The sequence below is a fragment of the Suncus etruscus genome, chromosome 2 (assembly GCF_024139225.1).
Source record: "Suncus etruscus isolate mSunEtr1 chromosome 2, mSunEtr1.pri.cur, whole genome shotgun sequence".
In the NCBI taxonomy this organism is placed as follows: Eukaryota; Metazoa; Chordata; class Mammalia; order Eulipotyphla; family Soricidae; genus Suncus; species Suncus etruscus.
In genome coordinates, this window is record NC_064849.1 from 1,987,648 (window position 1) to 2,004,660 (window position 17,013).

At 53.2% G+C, this 17,013-nt stretch overlaps 2 protein-coding genes across 2 annotated transcripts in view; one reads left to right on the plus strand and one right to left on the minus strand.

The window, feature by feature from the left end:
- The window catches only part of CLIP1 (CAP-Gly domain containing linker protein 1), a 315,265-nt gene that overhangs the window by 44,214 nt on the left and 254,038 nt on the right, over nt 1-17,013 (minus strand). The gene's annotated exons all lie outside the window — the stretch shown is intronic.
- CFAP251 (cilia and flagella associated protein 251) overlaps nt 7,817-17,013 on the plus strand; it is a 29,987-nt gene continuing 20,790 nt past the window's right edge. The window contains exons 1-7 of the mRNA XM_049768197.1: nt 7,817-7,962; nt 9,255-9,626; nt 11,323-11,463; nt 12,577-12,686; nt 12,824-12,935; nt 13,690-13,770; nt 15,044-15,121. Of these exons, the coding sequence (XP_049624154.1) occupies nt 7,888-7,962; nt 9,255-9,626; nt 11,323-11,463; nt 12,577-12,686; nt 12,824-12,935; nt 13,690-13,770; nt 15,044-15,121 (969 nt within the window). The 5' untranslated portion in view covers nt 7,817-7,887. The remainder of the gene's footprint in view (nt 7,963-9,254; nt 9,627-11,322; nt 11,464-12,576; nt 12,687-12,823; nt 12,936-13,689; nt 13,771-15,043; nt 15,122-17,013) is intronic.

The window sequence follows — 17,013 nt, forward strand, 5'->3', positions numbered from 1 at the left end:
CCTGGGATGGCTGTGAGTGGAGGGGCCTACCTAGGGGTGGAAGTCGCCTTGGAGAGTCAGGAGACGGGGCTCCCCAGAGAGGCGGTGCCAAAGCCCCTGCCCCAGGTCCTGCCACTTCCATGAGTGTCTGAGACCCTGGTGCTCCCCACAGCGAAAGAAGTGGTAGGAATGGAGATGGAGGAGGAGGAGGAGGAGGAAGAGGAAGAGGAGGACAAAAAGGAGGAGGAGGAGGAAGAAGAGGAGGAGGAGGAGGAGAGGAAGACAGTGCGCCTGCAGGAGAAACAGCCCTTCTGGACTCTGCCTGTCCGACAAGTGCGTGAGGAAGCCTAGGTAAGCCCGGCACCCTGGAGGGACCAGGAGGGTAAGGATGGCTTCCCTGAGGGCACCCCACAAGTACACCACACCCTACCTCTTGCACACAGATGCCAACAACACCTGGTGTCAAGGCAGAGCCAGAGGGAGAACCCTGCACCTACCACCCAGCCTCCGAGGTCGGCATGCCTCTGGGAGACACCCACCCTGGGATGGTGGCCCCAGCCCTCGACATGCCGCTGGCCCCGAAACGGTGCATGGGACAGTGCTGGGCTGCATTCACCAAGCTCTGCCACCTGAATGGATCCTCCCCCATTCAGGGTCCCTCATCTAATCCCACCCTGTCCTTCCTGCCCTCCTGCTCCCCCCCTCTCCCACCCCCACCTTCCTCTTGTTCTCCTTCCTCCCTTCCATCTCCCTTTGGTCAAAGAAAAATCACCATAGCTCCTTGGAGGAGCACAGAATGAGATCCACACAACATCGCCGGGCCTCACTGGCTGCTTGATTGCAGCCACCAAGTGCCCCCTCAACACCGGGAGGCCACACGGACATTTCGTTAAAAATTGCCCCAATACTTTGTGGACCACCCAGCGAGGGTTCCGGACGGCGTTGTCTTCCACGCCCGGCGTTAACTGAAGGGGAAATTTCCCAATGTCCGGAGCCCTCCACGTCCTGCCAGGATAAAGGGCAAGGTCCTCAAACTCAGCTGGGAGAGGCTTCTGCTGGCAGCTCGGGCCCTTGTGGCCACAGAAAACCCAGCTCATGTCCCACTAGGGTACCTGGGGAAAGAAAAATCAAAGAAAACCCAGCTGAGGACAGTGTCATCTCAGCCAGGAAGACTGGCTGTCCTGAAGTTGGCCGGCTGCTGCCGCTGGAGCCACTCTGACCACTGGCTGCTTCCCTCTACAAATGCAGGCAGCTTTTCAGGAGCCAAGACTTTGGCTGGCTCCTGACCCCGCGGCTGACCACCAGCCCCTCAGAGGCATCTGACATTCAGTGGTCAAGGATGGCTCTGCGGAGGACTCTGCACTCTGTGGACGTGCGTCCCTAGCAACAAGGCGGCTCACTCCCTGGGTTGCAGGCGTCAGATGCTGGCCCGGGAAGGTCCGAAAATGAGAGGCGAGGCGCCATTTCCCGGAACACCCAGGGGACATCGGAAGATTGGGGTGTGAGCTCCACTTGCCCCAGGGAGACTGGTCTGCAGCTCCCACGGCTTAACCTGTTTCTAGGCTGAATAGAAATCAGAGTCCCCATCTGCTGCACATTAATCGGGGGACAAAAAGTGCCCCCCAAAGGACTTGCCGAACCAGAGGCACAAATATTTCTAAAGAGAACTTTATCTGGGGGACAGCAATGTCCCCCCATGGTGGCTTCCTAATCAGGGGACAACAGTGTCCCCACATGCTGCATTATATCGGGGGACAGAAAGTGTCCCCCAAAGGGCTTGCCGAACCAGAGGCACAAATATTTCTAAAGAGAACTTTATCTGGGGGACAGCAATGTCCCCCCATGGTGGCTTCCTAATCAGGGGACAACAGTGTCCCCACATGCTCCATTATATCGGGGGACGAGGAATGAGAGGTGCCCTGCATGTCCCCCCACACGCCTAGAAAGAGGAAGGTTTTCTGGGGAGGTGACATTGATACAGGGCTGGAAGGAGTGGAAGGCTTCCCCATTGGGTCTCAGAGCTAGCACTGAGAACTCCAGGGGGTTCTTAGGGAGGCGCAAAGAGCTCTGACTCCTACCATAGGCCTGAGTCAGAACCAGGCTCTAATCTGGGGAGGTTTTGAGTAAGTGGTTTCGCCCCTCCAATGTTTCAGCTGAAATGTGGAAACAAGACCTCAGGGGCACAAAGAAAATAAACTATAACCCACCCAAAGATGGCTCTCTTATCCTTTCTTTTTCTCTCTTTTTTCTAAATGGAAAGGTATTTGTTTTTTTTGTTAGGTTTTGTATTTTTTTGAGGGGTCAACCCAGCAGCGCTCAGGGCTTATTCCTCACTTTGCGCTCAGAAATCGCTCCTGGCAGACTTGGAGGGACCATATGGGGTGCTGGGGATCAAACCCATGTCCATCCTGGGTTAGTCTTGTGTAAGACAAATGTCCGACCGCTGTACTATTGCTCGGCCTCTTCTTTTTCTCTTTGTTTTGGTCTCTGGGCCAAATCCAGCAGCACTCAGGCGTTACTCCTGGCTCTGCTCAGAAATTACTCCCGGCAGGCTCAGGGGACCCTCTGGGATGCTGAGGATAGAACCTGAGTTAGCTCTGTGGGTAAGACAAGCGCCTTCCCCACTGTGAAATCACTCAGGCCCCTATGTATCTGTTGTGAAGGGCCACGCTGATAGTGCTCAGGGCTTACTCCTGGCTCTGTGCTCGGAGATCCCTCCTGGCAGGGCTCAGAGGATGATAAGACGATGCCAGAATCAAACCAGCGGCAAGGGAGGCAAAGTGTCCCACCGCTGTTCTATTTCTCTCTCAGCCTGTGGTGCCCATCTTACAGGTAACGAAACTACAACCCGAGTCACCCAGGTGCAAAGTCCAAGGCCACGGGTACGAGTCCCGCTCCTCAATCCCGCCACTCACAGCCCCCAAAACTGCCCTTCCTGACTGTCCCTGTTCTCAAGCCCCTGCTCTGCTCTCTGGGCCTCAGTTTCCCCAGCTTCCACGGCAGGACCTTGGGCGCTGTGAGAAGGTGCCAGAATCAGGCCTCAGCCAGTGTTGGATCGGTCAGCCTGACCAGCCCAGCCCCAGCTGCGGTGACACTTGCTGTGGGTGACTGACAGCTGTGGGGCAAAGTTGCCCCCTGCCCCCGAGGGAAGGTGAGGCGGCCATCCCCAGATGTTTATTCCTGTCTCGGAAGCAGCCGCTATTTTGAGGCCCTCAAGCCTGAGCAGTGGGGAGGCGCTGGAACACCCCGAACCGGGAGGCAGAGACCCAGCGCAGCCTGGGACAGAGCGGGGGGGCCACGCCAAGCGACCTGGGAGCTCTGTTCCGGCAAGAGGGGGTGCTCTGGCCACCCCACAGGGAGAGCGTGAGAGGACGACTTCTGGTGGGCTTCCTGCACCAGGCGGAGCGGGATGGGCCTTGCTCTGGGGCAGAGGACCAGAGGTGCCACATCAGGGCCTGAGGCTACAGAAAGGCCCCCACCTGGGCATGAATCCGAGGCCCAGAGCTGTTCTGAGCTCCTGCCTTGCGATCAAACGGGTTTGAACCTGGGGTCACCACAGGCAGAAGACGGGGTCCTTCCATCTGGCGACTGAGCCCTGGTACTGAGTAATAAGATGGCAGGTGTGTGTAATACAACCAGCGGGGGGTGGGGGTGAGTGTATCTGTCTGTCTGTCCTCAGAAGTTGCCTCCTCTTGCGAGCATGTGTGTGTGAGCCCCCGAAACCCTCACTTGTGGGCCTCAACCAAAATCGCAGGGCTACAGAGAGTTAGGACAGTGGACAGGGCCTTTGCGTTACATGTGACTGACTTGGGTTTGATTCCTGGCATCCCATATGGTCCCCTGAGCCGGCCAGGGGTGATTTCTGTTCACAGAGCCAGAAGTAACCCCTGAGTACCGCCGGGTGTAACCCCCCCCAAAAAAAGAATAATAAAATAATACTAAAAAAATATTCTAGAACATTCTGGCACACAGTCAACCAACAGATTCTCACATCGCACCGAACCTTTGCCAGCAGCAGCAGCAGCAGCAGCAGCAGCAGCAGCACTTCTCAGGCTCCCAAGCCGCTTTGGGATTCCCCTGCCCTTCGGCACGAGTGCGGATTGCCTGTGGGATCCTCTTCCTGGCTGAGTCCTACTGGGTCAGACCACCGTGCCCTCAATATTTCAGTTAGAAGTTAGAAGCACAAACCCTCCAGCAGGCAGTGGGGAGGGAAACGGGGGCACGAGGAAGCCAGGACAAGAGGGGCAAGAGCTGGGCTGGGGACTGTGTCTGAGGTCGGGGCGAGCAACCTGGTCGCTTCAGTGGTTGGCTCCAAGGGCCCTGGGCCAACCAGATGGAGTGTTTAACTGGATCCAGGCTGTCCCAGCAAGGCCTAGCGGGGGATTGGTTGATCGGATCATCGCAGCAGAGGCCCCCAGAAGCAATGATTCCCCTTTGCTGCCCTCCGCCAAGGGGGCCTCTGGCGTGCCAACAGCCTCTCAGCGAGCCAGAGTGGTAGCACAGGGGTAGTGTCTTGCACACGGCTGACCCCGGACGAACTGGGGTTCTGAATCCCTGGCATTCCCTGGCCTGAGGGCCACTGGGTGTAGCCCAAAACCCAAAAGATAAACAAAATAAAAAAAAAGGAAGGATGGTGGGGCTGGAGAGAGAGCACAGCGGTAAGGCATCTGCCTTGCACACAGCCAACCAGGATGGACCTGGGTTCCAGGAAAGATTTTCAATCATTTTATAAGGAATGGCAAATCAATCATATCACTGGTATCCCATATAATCCACAAGAACAAGCTGTAGTTGAAAGAGCACACAGAACTCTAAAAACTCAGTAATTGAAGTGTAGAAAAAGAGGCATGCCACCCACAGACATTTTTTCCTTAACATTATTTTCTCTTTTTTTTTTTTTTTTTTTTGGTTTTTGGGCCACACCCAGCGATGCTCAGGGGTTACTCCTGGCTATCTGCTCAGAAATAGCCCCTGGCACGCATGCGGGACCATATGGGATGCCGGGATTTGAACCAATGACCTTCTGCAGGAAAGGCAAACACACTACCTCCATGCTGTCTCTCCAGCCCCTTTAACATTATTTTCACTAAATTTCTTACATTTATTTACCACAAGGAGAACCTTATATGGCTGCAGAAAAATGCTTTATTTTTCTTTTGGTTTATACTCGGGAGCTCACAAGGGTTACTTCTGGCTCTATGCTCAGAAGTCGCTCCTGGCAGGCTCAGGAACCATATGGGATGCCGGGATTTGAACCACCGTCCTTCTGCATGCAAAGATAACACTCTAACCTTCGTGCTATTTCTCCAGCATCAGAAAAATACTTTAAAGATGTTCAGGTACAAAAAATAATTGATTCATCTATTTGGGTAAAAATGGATAATGAATGGTTTGCTGGTAATCTCCTAATTCGAGGAAAGAATATACTTGTTTCTAAAAATGGGAACCCTGCCAAAAAACTTTGGGTCCCACTATGCCTTGTCAGAAGCAGGATTCTCACAAATATAAAAATTCAGACATACAGGCATGATAAGAGTATAAACTTTCCCTTAGAAACACCACAGATTATTCCCCAAAATGTGGGTAGGAAACAAACTATGACCTTATCAGTTAACCAAAATAATAAACTCACAGCATACCATGAGGCAGAGACTGTTGGTTGTGGAAATGACGTGTTGCAGAATCCACTTTTTGGGTCACACCCGACAGCGCTCAGGGGTTACTCCTGGCTCTAAATTCAGAAATCGCCCCCAGCAGGCTCGGGGGACCCTATGGGATGCCAGGATTAGAACCACCGTCCTTCTGCATGCAAGGCAAACGCCCACCTCCGTGCTATCTCTCTGGTCCCTTCTTTGTATAGTTTTTAAGCGTATCTCTCTAACCTGTGTATTCTCTATTGTGTATTTCATTGTGTAGTCACAGCTTCCCCCTTCTCTTTAGCTTTGCTAGTAGGAATTCTTAGAAGACAGCATAGATAGCACCCTTGAAGCTGTGCTCTTCGCAGAACCAGGCTAGGGATTGTTTGGTTTATTCTCTCCTTGGGCCTCTGAGTAATGGCGGGTGTGGCTCAAAGACCAAAAAATAAAACAAAATAAAATTAGCTTTGGATTACTATGTTACTCACCCTAAACTATTTACACACACGACAGGAGTCTACTGGGGTGGTCTTCTAATCTCCCACACTTATTCAGAGTGGTAGCAGCAGAGTCTGGGTTGTAGGTGGGTGGCTGGGTGTGTGTGAGTGTGTGTGTGTGTGTGTGTGTGTGTGTGTGTGTGTGTGTGTGTGTGTGTGTGTGTGGCAGGGGAGCCCAGGACACCTGCTGTCTGAGTTGTAGGTGGGTGGCTGTGTGTGTGTGTGTGTCTGTGTGTGTGTGTGTGTCTGTGCCTCTGTGTGTGTGTGTGTGTGTGTGTGTGTGTGTGTGTGTGTGTGTGTGGCAGGGGAGCCCAGGACACCCGCTCTGCTGCGGGGAAGGGAGGCCCAGCTTGGGCTTGGCAGGCAAGAATGAGGCCCAGGGAGCTGCGCCTCCACCGGGGGCCGGCAGGGGGCGCGCCGGCCCGCCCGAGCCGCCGTGCCACGTGACCACGCGCAGCCTCCTTTACGGCCTGTCGTGGCGGTGTTGCCACGGAGACGGGAGCGTCCGTAGCAACCGTTGCTAGGAAGAGACCGGGAAGGACAAGGAAAGGGCCCGAAGAGTCCAGGCGGCGGGTGGGCGCGCTCTGTGAGTCCGGGTGCTGCCGGGGGGCCCTGCGGAGGCTCCAGCCCAGCCCCTGTCCCCAGCTCGGCCCTCACAGCCCTGCACTCCCGGGGCCTTGCCAGCGCGATTTCTGATTTGGGGCCACTAAGTGTGGCCCCAAAACCAAAGAGGGAGCACAACAAGGAGGGCATTGGCATGGCACACAGCTGACCTGGGTTCCATCCCCGGCACCCCATAGGGTCCACTGAGTGGTTCCTGAGTGCAGAGCCCGGAATAAGCCTGAATGCCACCAGGTGTGACCCAAACATTTAAAAAAATGTAAAAGATTGGGGCAGTAGAGCATTTGCTTTGCATGCTGCCAACCTGGAACGTACCCAGGTTCGATCCCCAGCATCCCATATGATCCCCCGAGCTGCCAGGCATTTCTGAGAGCAGAGCCAGGAGTGACCACTGAGCATCTCCAGGTGTGGCCCAACAGCCAAAACAAACCAAAAAAATAAACAGAAATAACCGTCAGCTGTGGCCCTTGGGCATGCCTGAGACACCCCTCACCCAGCACCCCCAGAATCTGGGAGTTTGTGCCTCACGGTGAATGATTTTGAAGGACATGAGCTCCAAGCCCCTGAGCGAGGGGTAGCCTGGAATCCATCTTTGGCGGTGGGGTGACAAGCCCATCTTTCCCCCCAAACCTCTCAGAATCGACAGCTGCTGCCCGCTGTCCGCTTTGGCTGCCTGTGGGATGCTGACCCTTGCAACGAGCTTGAGGCTCTCCCGTTCCAGGCTTGGGTCTGGGCTGAGCCCTCCCAGGAGCTGGGTCCTTCTCCCCTGCCTCTGAGCTGTGCTAGCCCCGGGACAAGGCTGCTCACTGCTCTGCTCCAGTCCCCCAGAGCCAGGCCAGACGATGTCTTCGAGGTCGTCGTTGTCTGAGGAGGAGGAAGTCCAGCCCAAAGACCCGGGAGCAGAGGGAAACCCTGAAATGCAAGAAGAGGAGGAAGACGATGGCTCCAGCAGTGAGGAGGGGAGACCTGGGCAGCCCAACATCAGCGACAACGAAGATGAGGGTTTAGTTGGGAGAGAGGCCCAGGAAGAGGGGGATAGAGGGCAGGCAGGGGAGGAGGGGGTTGGGGAGGAAGGGCAGAAGGAGGAGGAGGAGGAAGGGGAGGAAGGAGATGACACATCGGATATACAAGAAGACAAGGAGCCTCTGGAAGTGATGATCCGGGCGGTGAAGCCTGTTTTCGGCCTTGGGGAGACACTCAGGGCTGAGTCCAAGCCCGACACGCCCATGGTGAGTAGTGGCCATGCTGAGTGCTTTTAGGTTTTGGGGCCAGGCTTTGGAGGCACAGATAGGCTTCTTCAGGGGCATGGGGGCATGTAGGACGGCTGACCATACCCGAACATAAAGGATCATGCTGGAGTAGACTGTGTGTCCTGCACGCACTGAGCATGGTGTGACTTGAAGATGCCCAGTGGCAGCGCTTGTCCCAGGTCCTCCCTGGGAAGTGACAAGACTTTAGTGGAAAGCAAGGCCCAGAAGATGCAAGGTCTGGAGCTGGCTCAGAGAGCTAGAGTGCAGGCTTCATACGTGGGAACCCGGAGTTCAATCCCTGCACCCCACGTCCCCCACTGAACACCATCAGCACTGACCCCTAAGCAAGGCCAAGTGTACCCGCAAAATACAAACAAGCAAAACCAACCACTTAATTTACTTAATGCAGGGTCCCAAGAGAGCACAAACCATATGGGATGCCACCAATTGAACCCAAGTTGGTTACACGCAAGGCAAATATTATATATCTCCTTCTCCTAGCACAGTATATGATCCCCGAGCACTGCCAGAAGCAATCCCTGGAACAGAGCTATGCCCCCTCTGAGCACCATTAATTGGGTCTGACCTCACATGGATAAATAAATACAAAATAAATATGCCCCTCCTAAGGAGCCTGAAGTTGGTCCCTAAAACTGGCTGATTAGGGGCCGGTTGAGGTGGCGCTAAAGGTTAAGGTGTCTGCCTTGCAAGCGCTGGCCAAGGAGGGACCAAGGTTCGATCCCCCAGCGTCCCATATGGTCCCCCGAAAGCCAGGGGCGATTTCTGAGCGCTTAGCCGGGAGTAACCCCTGAGCATCAAACGGGTGTGCCCCCCCAAAAAATAAAGACTGGCTGATTAGGGGCCTGAGTGATAGCACAGTGGTTAGCATTTGCTTTCGACCTGGAATAAACCTGGGTTTGAGCCCCAGCATCCCATATGGTCCCCTGAGCCTACCAGGAGCCATTTCTGTGTCGGAGTCAGAAGAAACCCCTGAGTGCTGCCAAATTGTGGCTCCAAACAAATAGATAAAAGGGGTTGGAAGGATAGCTCAGCGGTAGGGCGTTTGCCTTGCAACACAGCTGACCCCGACGGACCGGGGTTCTATTCTTGGCCTCCCATATGGTCCCCGAGCCTGCCAGGAGCGATTTCTGTGTGTGGCAAAAAAAACAAAAACAAAAACAAAACACAATTGGCTAGTCAGGGGTTAAAGGGGTAAAGAGGCGGCAATAGAGAAAATAGCTGGACCCCACCTTGTTTTATTTCTCTCCTAGAAAAGCCACACGCAGGCAGTCGAACCTCCAAGACTACAGAGAGCAGGGGAGTCAGAGGCCTTGGAAACCGGTACAGGCGTACCTGGAGAAGTGCGCTCAGCACAGGGACCCAGCTCGAGCTCGCTGGACCAGGAGAAGAAGGCCTCAGCCTCGGCCTCTGCCTCTTCCTCCTCGTCTTCCTCTTCCTCCTCCATGCCCTATTCTACCTCCAGCTCTGCTGTTCCTTCCCTGGAGAACACTGAAGCAGTTGCAGCCCCCGAGCCCAGGGGGAGATTCTTGGAGCCCTGGGCTCCCCCGAGGAAATCTCTGGTGCTCAGCTCCCACAAGGACTCGCTCTTGAAGAAGGACAGCTTTGTCCCCACATACCCCCTGGTAAGGGCTTGGGCATCCCCCTCCCCGCAGGGAGTAGGGGAGAGGAAAAATCTGGGGGAAATACATCCTGCCCCGAAGGAGAGCTTGGGGGGATGCAGGGGTTTGGCCACATCTGGCTCCGTGCTCAAGGGTGACCCCAGGCATGGGTAGGGTTAGTGGACACAACCCGGGAAGACCCTCCTGCCACTATTTATTTTTATTAAATAATATATTTATTTAAGCACCATGATTAGAAACATGTTTGTACTTGGGTTTCAGTTATGAACCAAAAGAACACCCCCCTTCACTAGTGCAACATTCCTACCACCAATGCCCCCTCCTTTTCCTCTCCTGTCTGTCTTTGAGACAGGCATTCTACTTCTCTCACTCACTATTACTGTCATGATTGTTGTCGGTGTAGTTATTTCTCTAACTGCACTCACCACTCTTTGTGGTGAGCTTCATATGATAAGTCAGTCCTTCCAGCCCTCATCTCTATTTTCTCTGGGCATTGTTACAATAATGTCTTTTATTTTTCTTAAAACCCATAGATGAGGGGTCAGAGAGATTGCATGGAGGTAAGGCATCTGTCTTGCATGCAGAAGGACGGTGGTTTGAATCCTGGCATCCCATATGGTCTCCCGAGCCTGCCAGGAGTAATTCTTGAGTGGAAAGCAAGGAATAACTCCTGAGCATTGTTGGGTGTGACAAAAAAAAAAAAAAAAAAAAAAGAGGGCCGAAGAGATAGCATGGAGGGAAGGCATTTACCTTGCATACAGAAGGTCAGTGGTTTGAATCCCAGCATCCCATATGGTCCCCCAAGCCTGCCAGGAGTGATTTCTGAGCGTAGAGTGAGGAGGAACCCCTGAGCGCTGCCGGGTGTGACTCAAAAAAAAAATAACAAAAAACAAAAAACATAGACGAGTGAGACTATTCTCTGTGTGTGTGTCTCTCTCTGACTTACTTCACTCAGCATTATAGATTCTATGTCCATCCATGTATAGAAAAATTTCATGACTTCATCTCTCCTGGTGGCTGCATAATATTCCATTATGTACCCCAGTTTCTTTAGCCACTCATCTGTTGTAGGGCATCTGGATTGTTTTCAGATTCTGGCTATTGCAAATAGAGCTGAAATGGCCATCGGTGTGCAAGGAGCATTTTTGTATTGTGTTTTGTGTTCCCAGGGTAAACCTTAGGAGTGGTATAGCTGGATCATAGGAGAGCTCAATTCCCAATTTTTTTTTTTTTTTGCGGAATCTCCATCTTGGTTTCCATAAAGGCTGGACTAGACGGCATTCCCACCAGCAGTGAATGAGAGTTCCTTTCTCTCCACATCCCCGCCAGCACTGACTTTTCTTGTTCTTTGTGATGTGTGCCAGTCTGTGGCGTGAGATGGTAGCTCATCGTTGTTTTGATTTGACCCTTCTGCCACTTAACCCCGCACTTTTATTTTATTGTTATTTTGGGCCACACCTGGCAATGCTCAAGGGTTATTACTCCTAGCTCTGCACTCAGGAATTTCTCCAGCCAGTGCTCAGGGATTGCTGGGAATCGAACCCCAATCGAATCTACATAGAAGGCAAGGGCCCTGCCTGTTGACTCTCTTCACTTGCTGTTTTAGAGGCTTCTCTGAGGCATGGGGGTGTCCTGGCTTTGGCACTGCGCCCACTCAGCATCCCGAGCAGCCTTGCTGGCCTGGCCCGTGTCTTTTCAGACCATGGACTGGACCTATGGCTGGAACAGTTCGCTTCCCGTCTACTACCTTCGGGACGAAGCCGAGAAGGTGCTTCTCTACGCCAGTGGCCATACAGCTATCATCTACAATGTCGCCAAGAACAGTCAATACCACCTACAGGTACTGGGCAGGCTCTACCCTGCAACCCCAAACTGGCCCGTTTTCAGCACACATGGTCCAGGCTTCCCTCCCCCTGATCTGAGTCGGAATCGATTCATTAACAGCGTCTGCATGGTGACAGAACGGAAAGTCCATTGACCAGGGAACCTATTTGCAAAGTGCCCGATGGATCGAGTTGCCTTGTCCCCAGGATGGCCAAGATGTAACACCACTTAACCTGGGCCTCCTGCCCTGGGAACAAGTGTGAGTGACACAGAGACCCAAGCCCAGAGTCTGGACAGATTGACAGGGCCTGTGGTCTGGTCTGGCTCCTCACTGGACACGTGTTGCTTCCATTTTCTGGATTTCTCTATGTAGGTCCCACACCAGCCCCAATATCACAGGGTTCCCCCCTCCCCAGTGCTGTGGGAGACTAGGGCAAGGAGGGGCCAAACAGGGGCATATATTTTTTAACTTTATTTTTATTATTTATTGATTAATTTGTTGTTGGGTCACACCCAGCAGTGCTCAGGGTTTTCTCCTGGCTCTGGGCTCAGAAATCACCCTTGGAAGGCGGAGGGACCATATGGGATGCTGGGAATCGAACCAGGTCCTTCCCAGGTCAGCCGCATGCAAGGCAAATGCCCTACCCCTGTGCTATCTTTCCAGATATATTTTGTGTGTGTGTGTGTGTGTGTGTGTGTGTGTGTGTGTGTGTAAGGGACTGGCCAGACAGACGGCTCATGGTGTACAGTGAGGGGCCAGGAAAGATGCTGTCTTCTGTGGTGGGGCTCGCTGCCAACCCCAGGGGTGTTCCAGAAGATTCCTCTGGTTTGGGGGAGTTGGTTGTAGGTGTGGGAGCAGTGGGGAGGCCACTGCAGTGGGGTTCCAGGAGCCGTGGGACCAGGGAAGCTTGGTGGGCTGAGAGCAGGGTCCCCTGCTCCTGGCTCACCCAGACCAGCTCAGCCCACAGGTGAGGTGGAACATGGACTTGGGGGAGGGGATGCTGGGGGTGAAACAGGAGAGTGGGGACACAGGAGGTGACTGTAGGAAGGGAATATGGCTCAGCCATAGGAGCGAAGAAGGGAGCTTAGATACGTGTGAGGTGTCTGCAGCTCCTCTTCCCGCTCCCAGGGTCACCCCAACATCATCTCCTGCTTCTGTGTGAGTGAGGACAGGCGGTGGGTCGCCACAGCCGACAAGGGCCCCGACTGCCTCATCATCATCTGGGACTCCTTCAGCGGGTAGGGGCCCAGGCAGCCTGGCAGCAGGGATACAGACACCTGTGGTCTCTCTCGGGGTTTCGGGACCCCCTGAGGGGTGTGGGGTCCTGTGTGTGTCCCACCTGTGGACGTGGCTGAGCCTGCCACTTTGTCTCCAGCATTCCTGTGCACAGCATCTTTGACAGCTGTCCCCAGGGAAATGGCATCCGGGCCATTGCCCTGTCCCACGACGCCAAGTTCCTGGCGACCATCTCCGACGATGAGGCCCAGGTAGGGGTCTGGGCCAGGGCGGGCAGCGGGACTGGGGCATTTTGACCACTGGCCAGCCTGTCAAGTATGTCCCCACCAGCAGCTGGGGAAGGATTTGGGTATGTCCAGGCTCCAGATCCCCTGTTGTGAGCTCACCCCCAACTTCTGGAGTTGCTACCAAGAATGAGGAACCAGGCCAGAGAGAGAGCACAGTGAGGAAGGCATTGGTCTTGCATGTGGTGGAACCAAGTTCAATCCCTAGCATCCCTTATGGTCCCCCTGTGTTTGACAGGAGTGATTCCTGAGTGCAGAGCCTGGAGGAACCCCTGAGCACTGACCCAAACGCAAAAAAAAAAAAAAAAAGAGAGGAGGGGATCAGAGCAATAGCACAGTGGGGGAGGGTATTTGCCTTTCACATGGCTGATCTGAGTTTGATCCCTGGCATCTCATAAGGTTTCCCAAGCCTGCCAGGAGTGACCTCTGAGCACCACCAGGTGTGGCCCAAAAATGAGAGAGAGAGAGAGAGAGAGAAGGAGAGAGGGAAAGGAGGGAGAGGAGGGAGAGAAGGCGAGGAGGAAAGGAGAGAGGAGAGAGGAAGAGAGGAGAGGAGAGAGGAGAGGAGAGGAGAGGAGGAGAGAGAGAGGAAGGGAGAGGAGAGAGGAGAGAGAGAGAGAGAGAGAGAGAGAGAGAGAGAGAGAGAGAGAGAGAGAGAGAGAGAGAGAGAGAGGAGGGACAGACAGACAGACAGACAGACAGACGCTGGCTCTCCTTGCAGAAAGTCTGCATCTGGAGGTGGACGTTAGCGATGGAGACGCCGGCCTGCTTCCTCATCCTTCCTGCCGACTGTGGGGTCCAGGTGAGCCCGTGGGCCCCGAACCGGGTCTGTGCAGCCGCCGCCCTGGGCCAGGCCAGCTCCCGTATCCTCACCCTTCTGGGCCTGACATGTCCAGAGTTAAGGCTCTGCCTTGCCTGGGAACCAGCACAGTACTTCCAGCTGTGGCTCCCCCAACACCATGAACATCAACTTTATGTTTTGGTTTTCGGGTTCGCCCAGCACCAAGCAGAGCGCATACTTTGCCCAATATGTCACCTCCTCGGCCCAACAATGACTAGTTCCTTGAGCACTTTTTTCTGTGCCGGCCCTGTCGAGTTGGGCATGTGGGGACCCTGGGGTGAGCCACAAGAGAGGGATTGAGGTGTTTGCTTGGTTGCAGGCTTTGCATTAGCTGCCCCGGCACAGGCCCAGCTTGTCATATAGCCTTCAGGCCGCTTGCTGACGGGCTCAGAAGGTTCTCTCTGTTCTCCAGCACAGGCTGGTTTATTTTTGCAACCCTCTTTATCAGAGAAGAAGTAAACATTTGTTTTGTTTTGGTTTGACTTGGGGGCCATGACAGTGTTGTTCAGGGGCGACTCCTGGCTCTGCATGCAGAGATCACTGCTGGTGGTACTGGGGGACTCTGAGAAGCCGGGGGTTGGACCTGGGTCAGCCACATGCAAGGCAAGTGCCCTCCCTACTACAGCTCCAGTCTCAAATGAATGAATTAAAAAAAAAAAAACAATTTTAAGGGGGCTGGAGCGACAGCACAGCAATAGGGCATTTGCCTTGCTGACCCGAGACAGACCCGGATTCGATTCCCAGTATCCCCTTTGGTCCCCTGAGCCTGCCAGGAGTGATTTCTGAGCACAGACCAGGAGTAACCCCTGAGTGCTGCTGGATGTGACCCCCCCACCCAAATTTTATTTTTTTTAAGTGTAATTTAAAACAGCTGACCTGGGTTCAATCCCTCTCGCTACAAAGGGTCTCCTGAGTCTGCCAGGAGTGTGAGCATAGCCAGGTCTGGACCCAAAAAAAACTAAGTAAATTATATTCCAATTAGTTGCCAGCGCCATGTCTTTTCCCTTCTCAGCTTTCTTCTTATTTTTTGATTTGGGGCATTCAGATGTTCCTTGGAGAACCCAGAACCTTCCCCATCCCCATGTGCACACGGTGTGATCTGGCCTGGACTCATGTCAGTGTGATCCCATCAGGGTCGGGTTTAGTTTAACCAGAGAGAAACTAAAAGTTTACTATGAGGGCATAATTTTGTACTTTCTGTATTTCAGAACTACATTACTTTTCTTTTTTTTAGAACTATATTACTTTTAATCCAAGAAATAATATGGAGTTGGTGAGCAACAGTAAAACACAAGCAGTATATTACTCTTGGGTATGTATTTTGAAATCTAGTATATGGGGGCCAGTGGGGAGGGCATTTGCCTTCGACACTGTCGACCCAGTATTCTATCACTGACATCCCATAGGGTTACCAGAGCCTGCCAGGAGTGATTTCTGAGCACAGAGCCAGGAGTAACTCCTGAGCACTACCAGGTGTGACCCAAAAGCCAAAAAAAATTTTTGACTGAAGGGGTCGGAGAGATAGCACAATGGTAGGGTGTTTGCCTTGAACACAGCCAATTCAGGACAGACAATGGTTCGAATCCCAGCATCCCATATGGTCCCCCAAGCCTGCCAGGAGCAATTTCTGTGCGCAGAGCCAGGAGTAACTCCTGAGGGCTGCCAGGTGTGACCCAAACAAACAAAACAAAACAAGCAAAAACAATTGTCTAGAACCCCAGAGATGAAGTGAGGATTGTTATGTAAGTGAAGTGACTGATAACAGACGTCACAAATTCCTAGTCCTGTACCAGGAAGAACTGGAATGGGCAGATGCCCATTTCAAGGGCAGATGCCCCCCAAATTACCAGCCTTACTGGGGCTATGAAGGTTGAAGTGAACCCCTAAGTCATCAACTGGTGAGCAATCTAGTCGCCCAGCCACTGAAAGGAATCAAACTGGGGCTGGAGACACCAAACAGGCCTAAACACATCCCTTGCAGGCAGGAGGCCAGGGTTCGAACCTCATGCACTGCAGGAATGACCCTTGAGCACTAAGTGTCACTGGTATTGTCCCACCAAAAAACAAAACAACTTAAAAATCCAAAGAAGGGGGGCCGGGCGGTGGCGCTAAAGGTAAGGTGCCTGCCTTGCCTGCGCTAACCTTGGACGGACCGCGGTTCGATCCCCCGGTGTCCCATATGGTCCCCCAAGCCAGGAGCAACTTCTGAGCACATAGCCAGGAGTAACCCCTGAGCGTTACTGGGTGTGGCCCAAAAACCAAAAAAAAAAAAAAAAAAAAAAAAAATCCAAAGAAGGTGGCTGTAGCTGTAGCACAGTGATAGGATATATGCCTTGCATGTGGCTTACCTGGGACAGACCCGGGTTTGATCCCTGGTGTCCCATCTGATTCTCCCCAGCCTTCTGGGAGCAATTCTGAGCATGCAGAGCCAGCAGTAACCCCTGAGTGCTGCTGGGTGTGGCCCAAATGCCCACCCAAAAAAAAAAAAAAAAAAGAAAGAAAGAAAAGAAAAGAAAGAAGGAATGAAATGCTAATACCAGCTACCATGCTCCAAACCATAAAAGCAAGGTGCCAGGTGGCAGAACCAGACTGAGAGAAAACATGTCACCGATTTCATTGAGTTGAAGCATCTAGAATAAATACCTGCACAGGAACCGAGCACTTTATGTGGAGCCATCAGGGGCTGGGGGTGAGGTTCATGTCTGAGGGTGGCTGTAGAGGAGGGAGCCTTCTGGGCTGTTTGGGGCTGAGAAATCAACCGGAATTAGAGGTGCTGGGAACCGATGGAAGGCTGTGGTGTGCCCTGTTTGTTGTGGGCCTGTTCAGGAAGGGCTGGATGGGGACACCGGGGTGTATATGTAGGACCCATGTCTTGTTTAGCACCAGAAAAAAGGGTGGTTATTTATTTCTCACCTGGTTGGTTCCATGTGAGAGCTCAAGGCCAAACACAGGTTTTGCACGTGGGAGGCCTGAGTCCAAACCTGCAAGAAATCACAAGGCTCCTCAGACCCCCCCCCACACACAGCACTGTGTTGGGATTGACCCCAGCACTGTCCGATACGGCTTCCACTCCCCAAACACACAAAATGGTTCAGGGTAAATTTTATGCAATGTGAATTTAATCTTGAAAAGTTGTGGAACAAAACACCCTGGCTGGTTTTTTTTTTGTTTTTGTTTGTTTTGGTTTTTGGGCCACACCCGGCA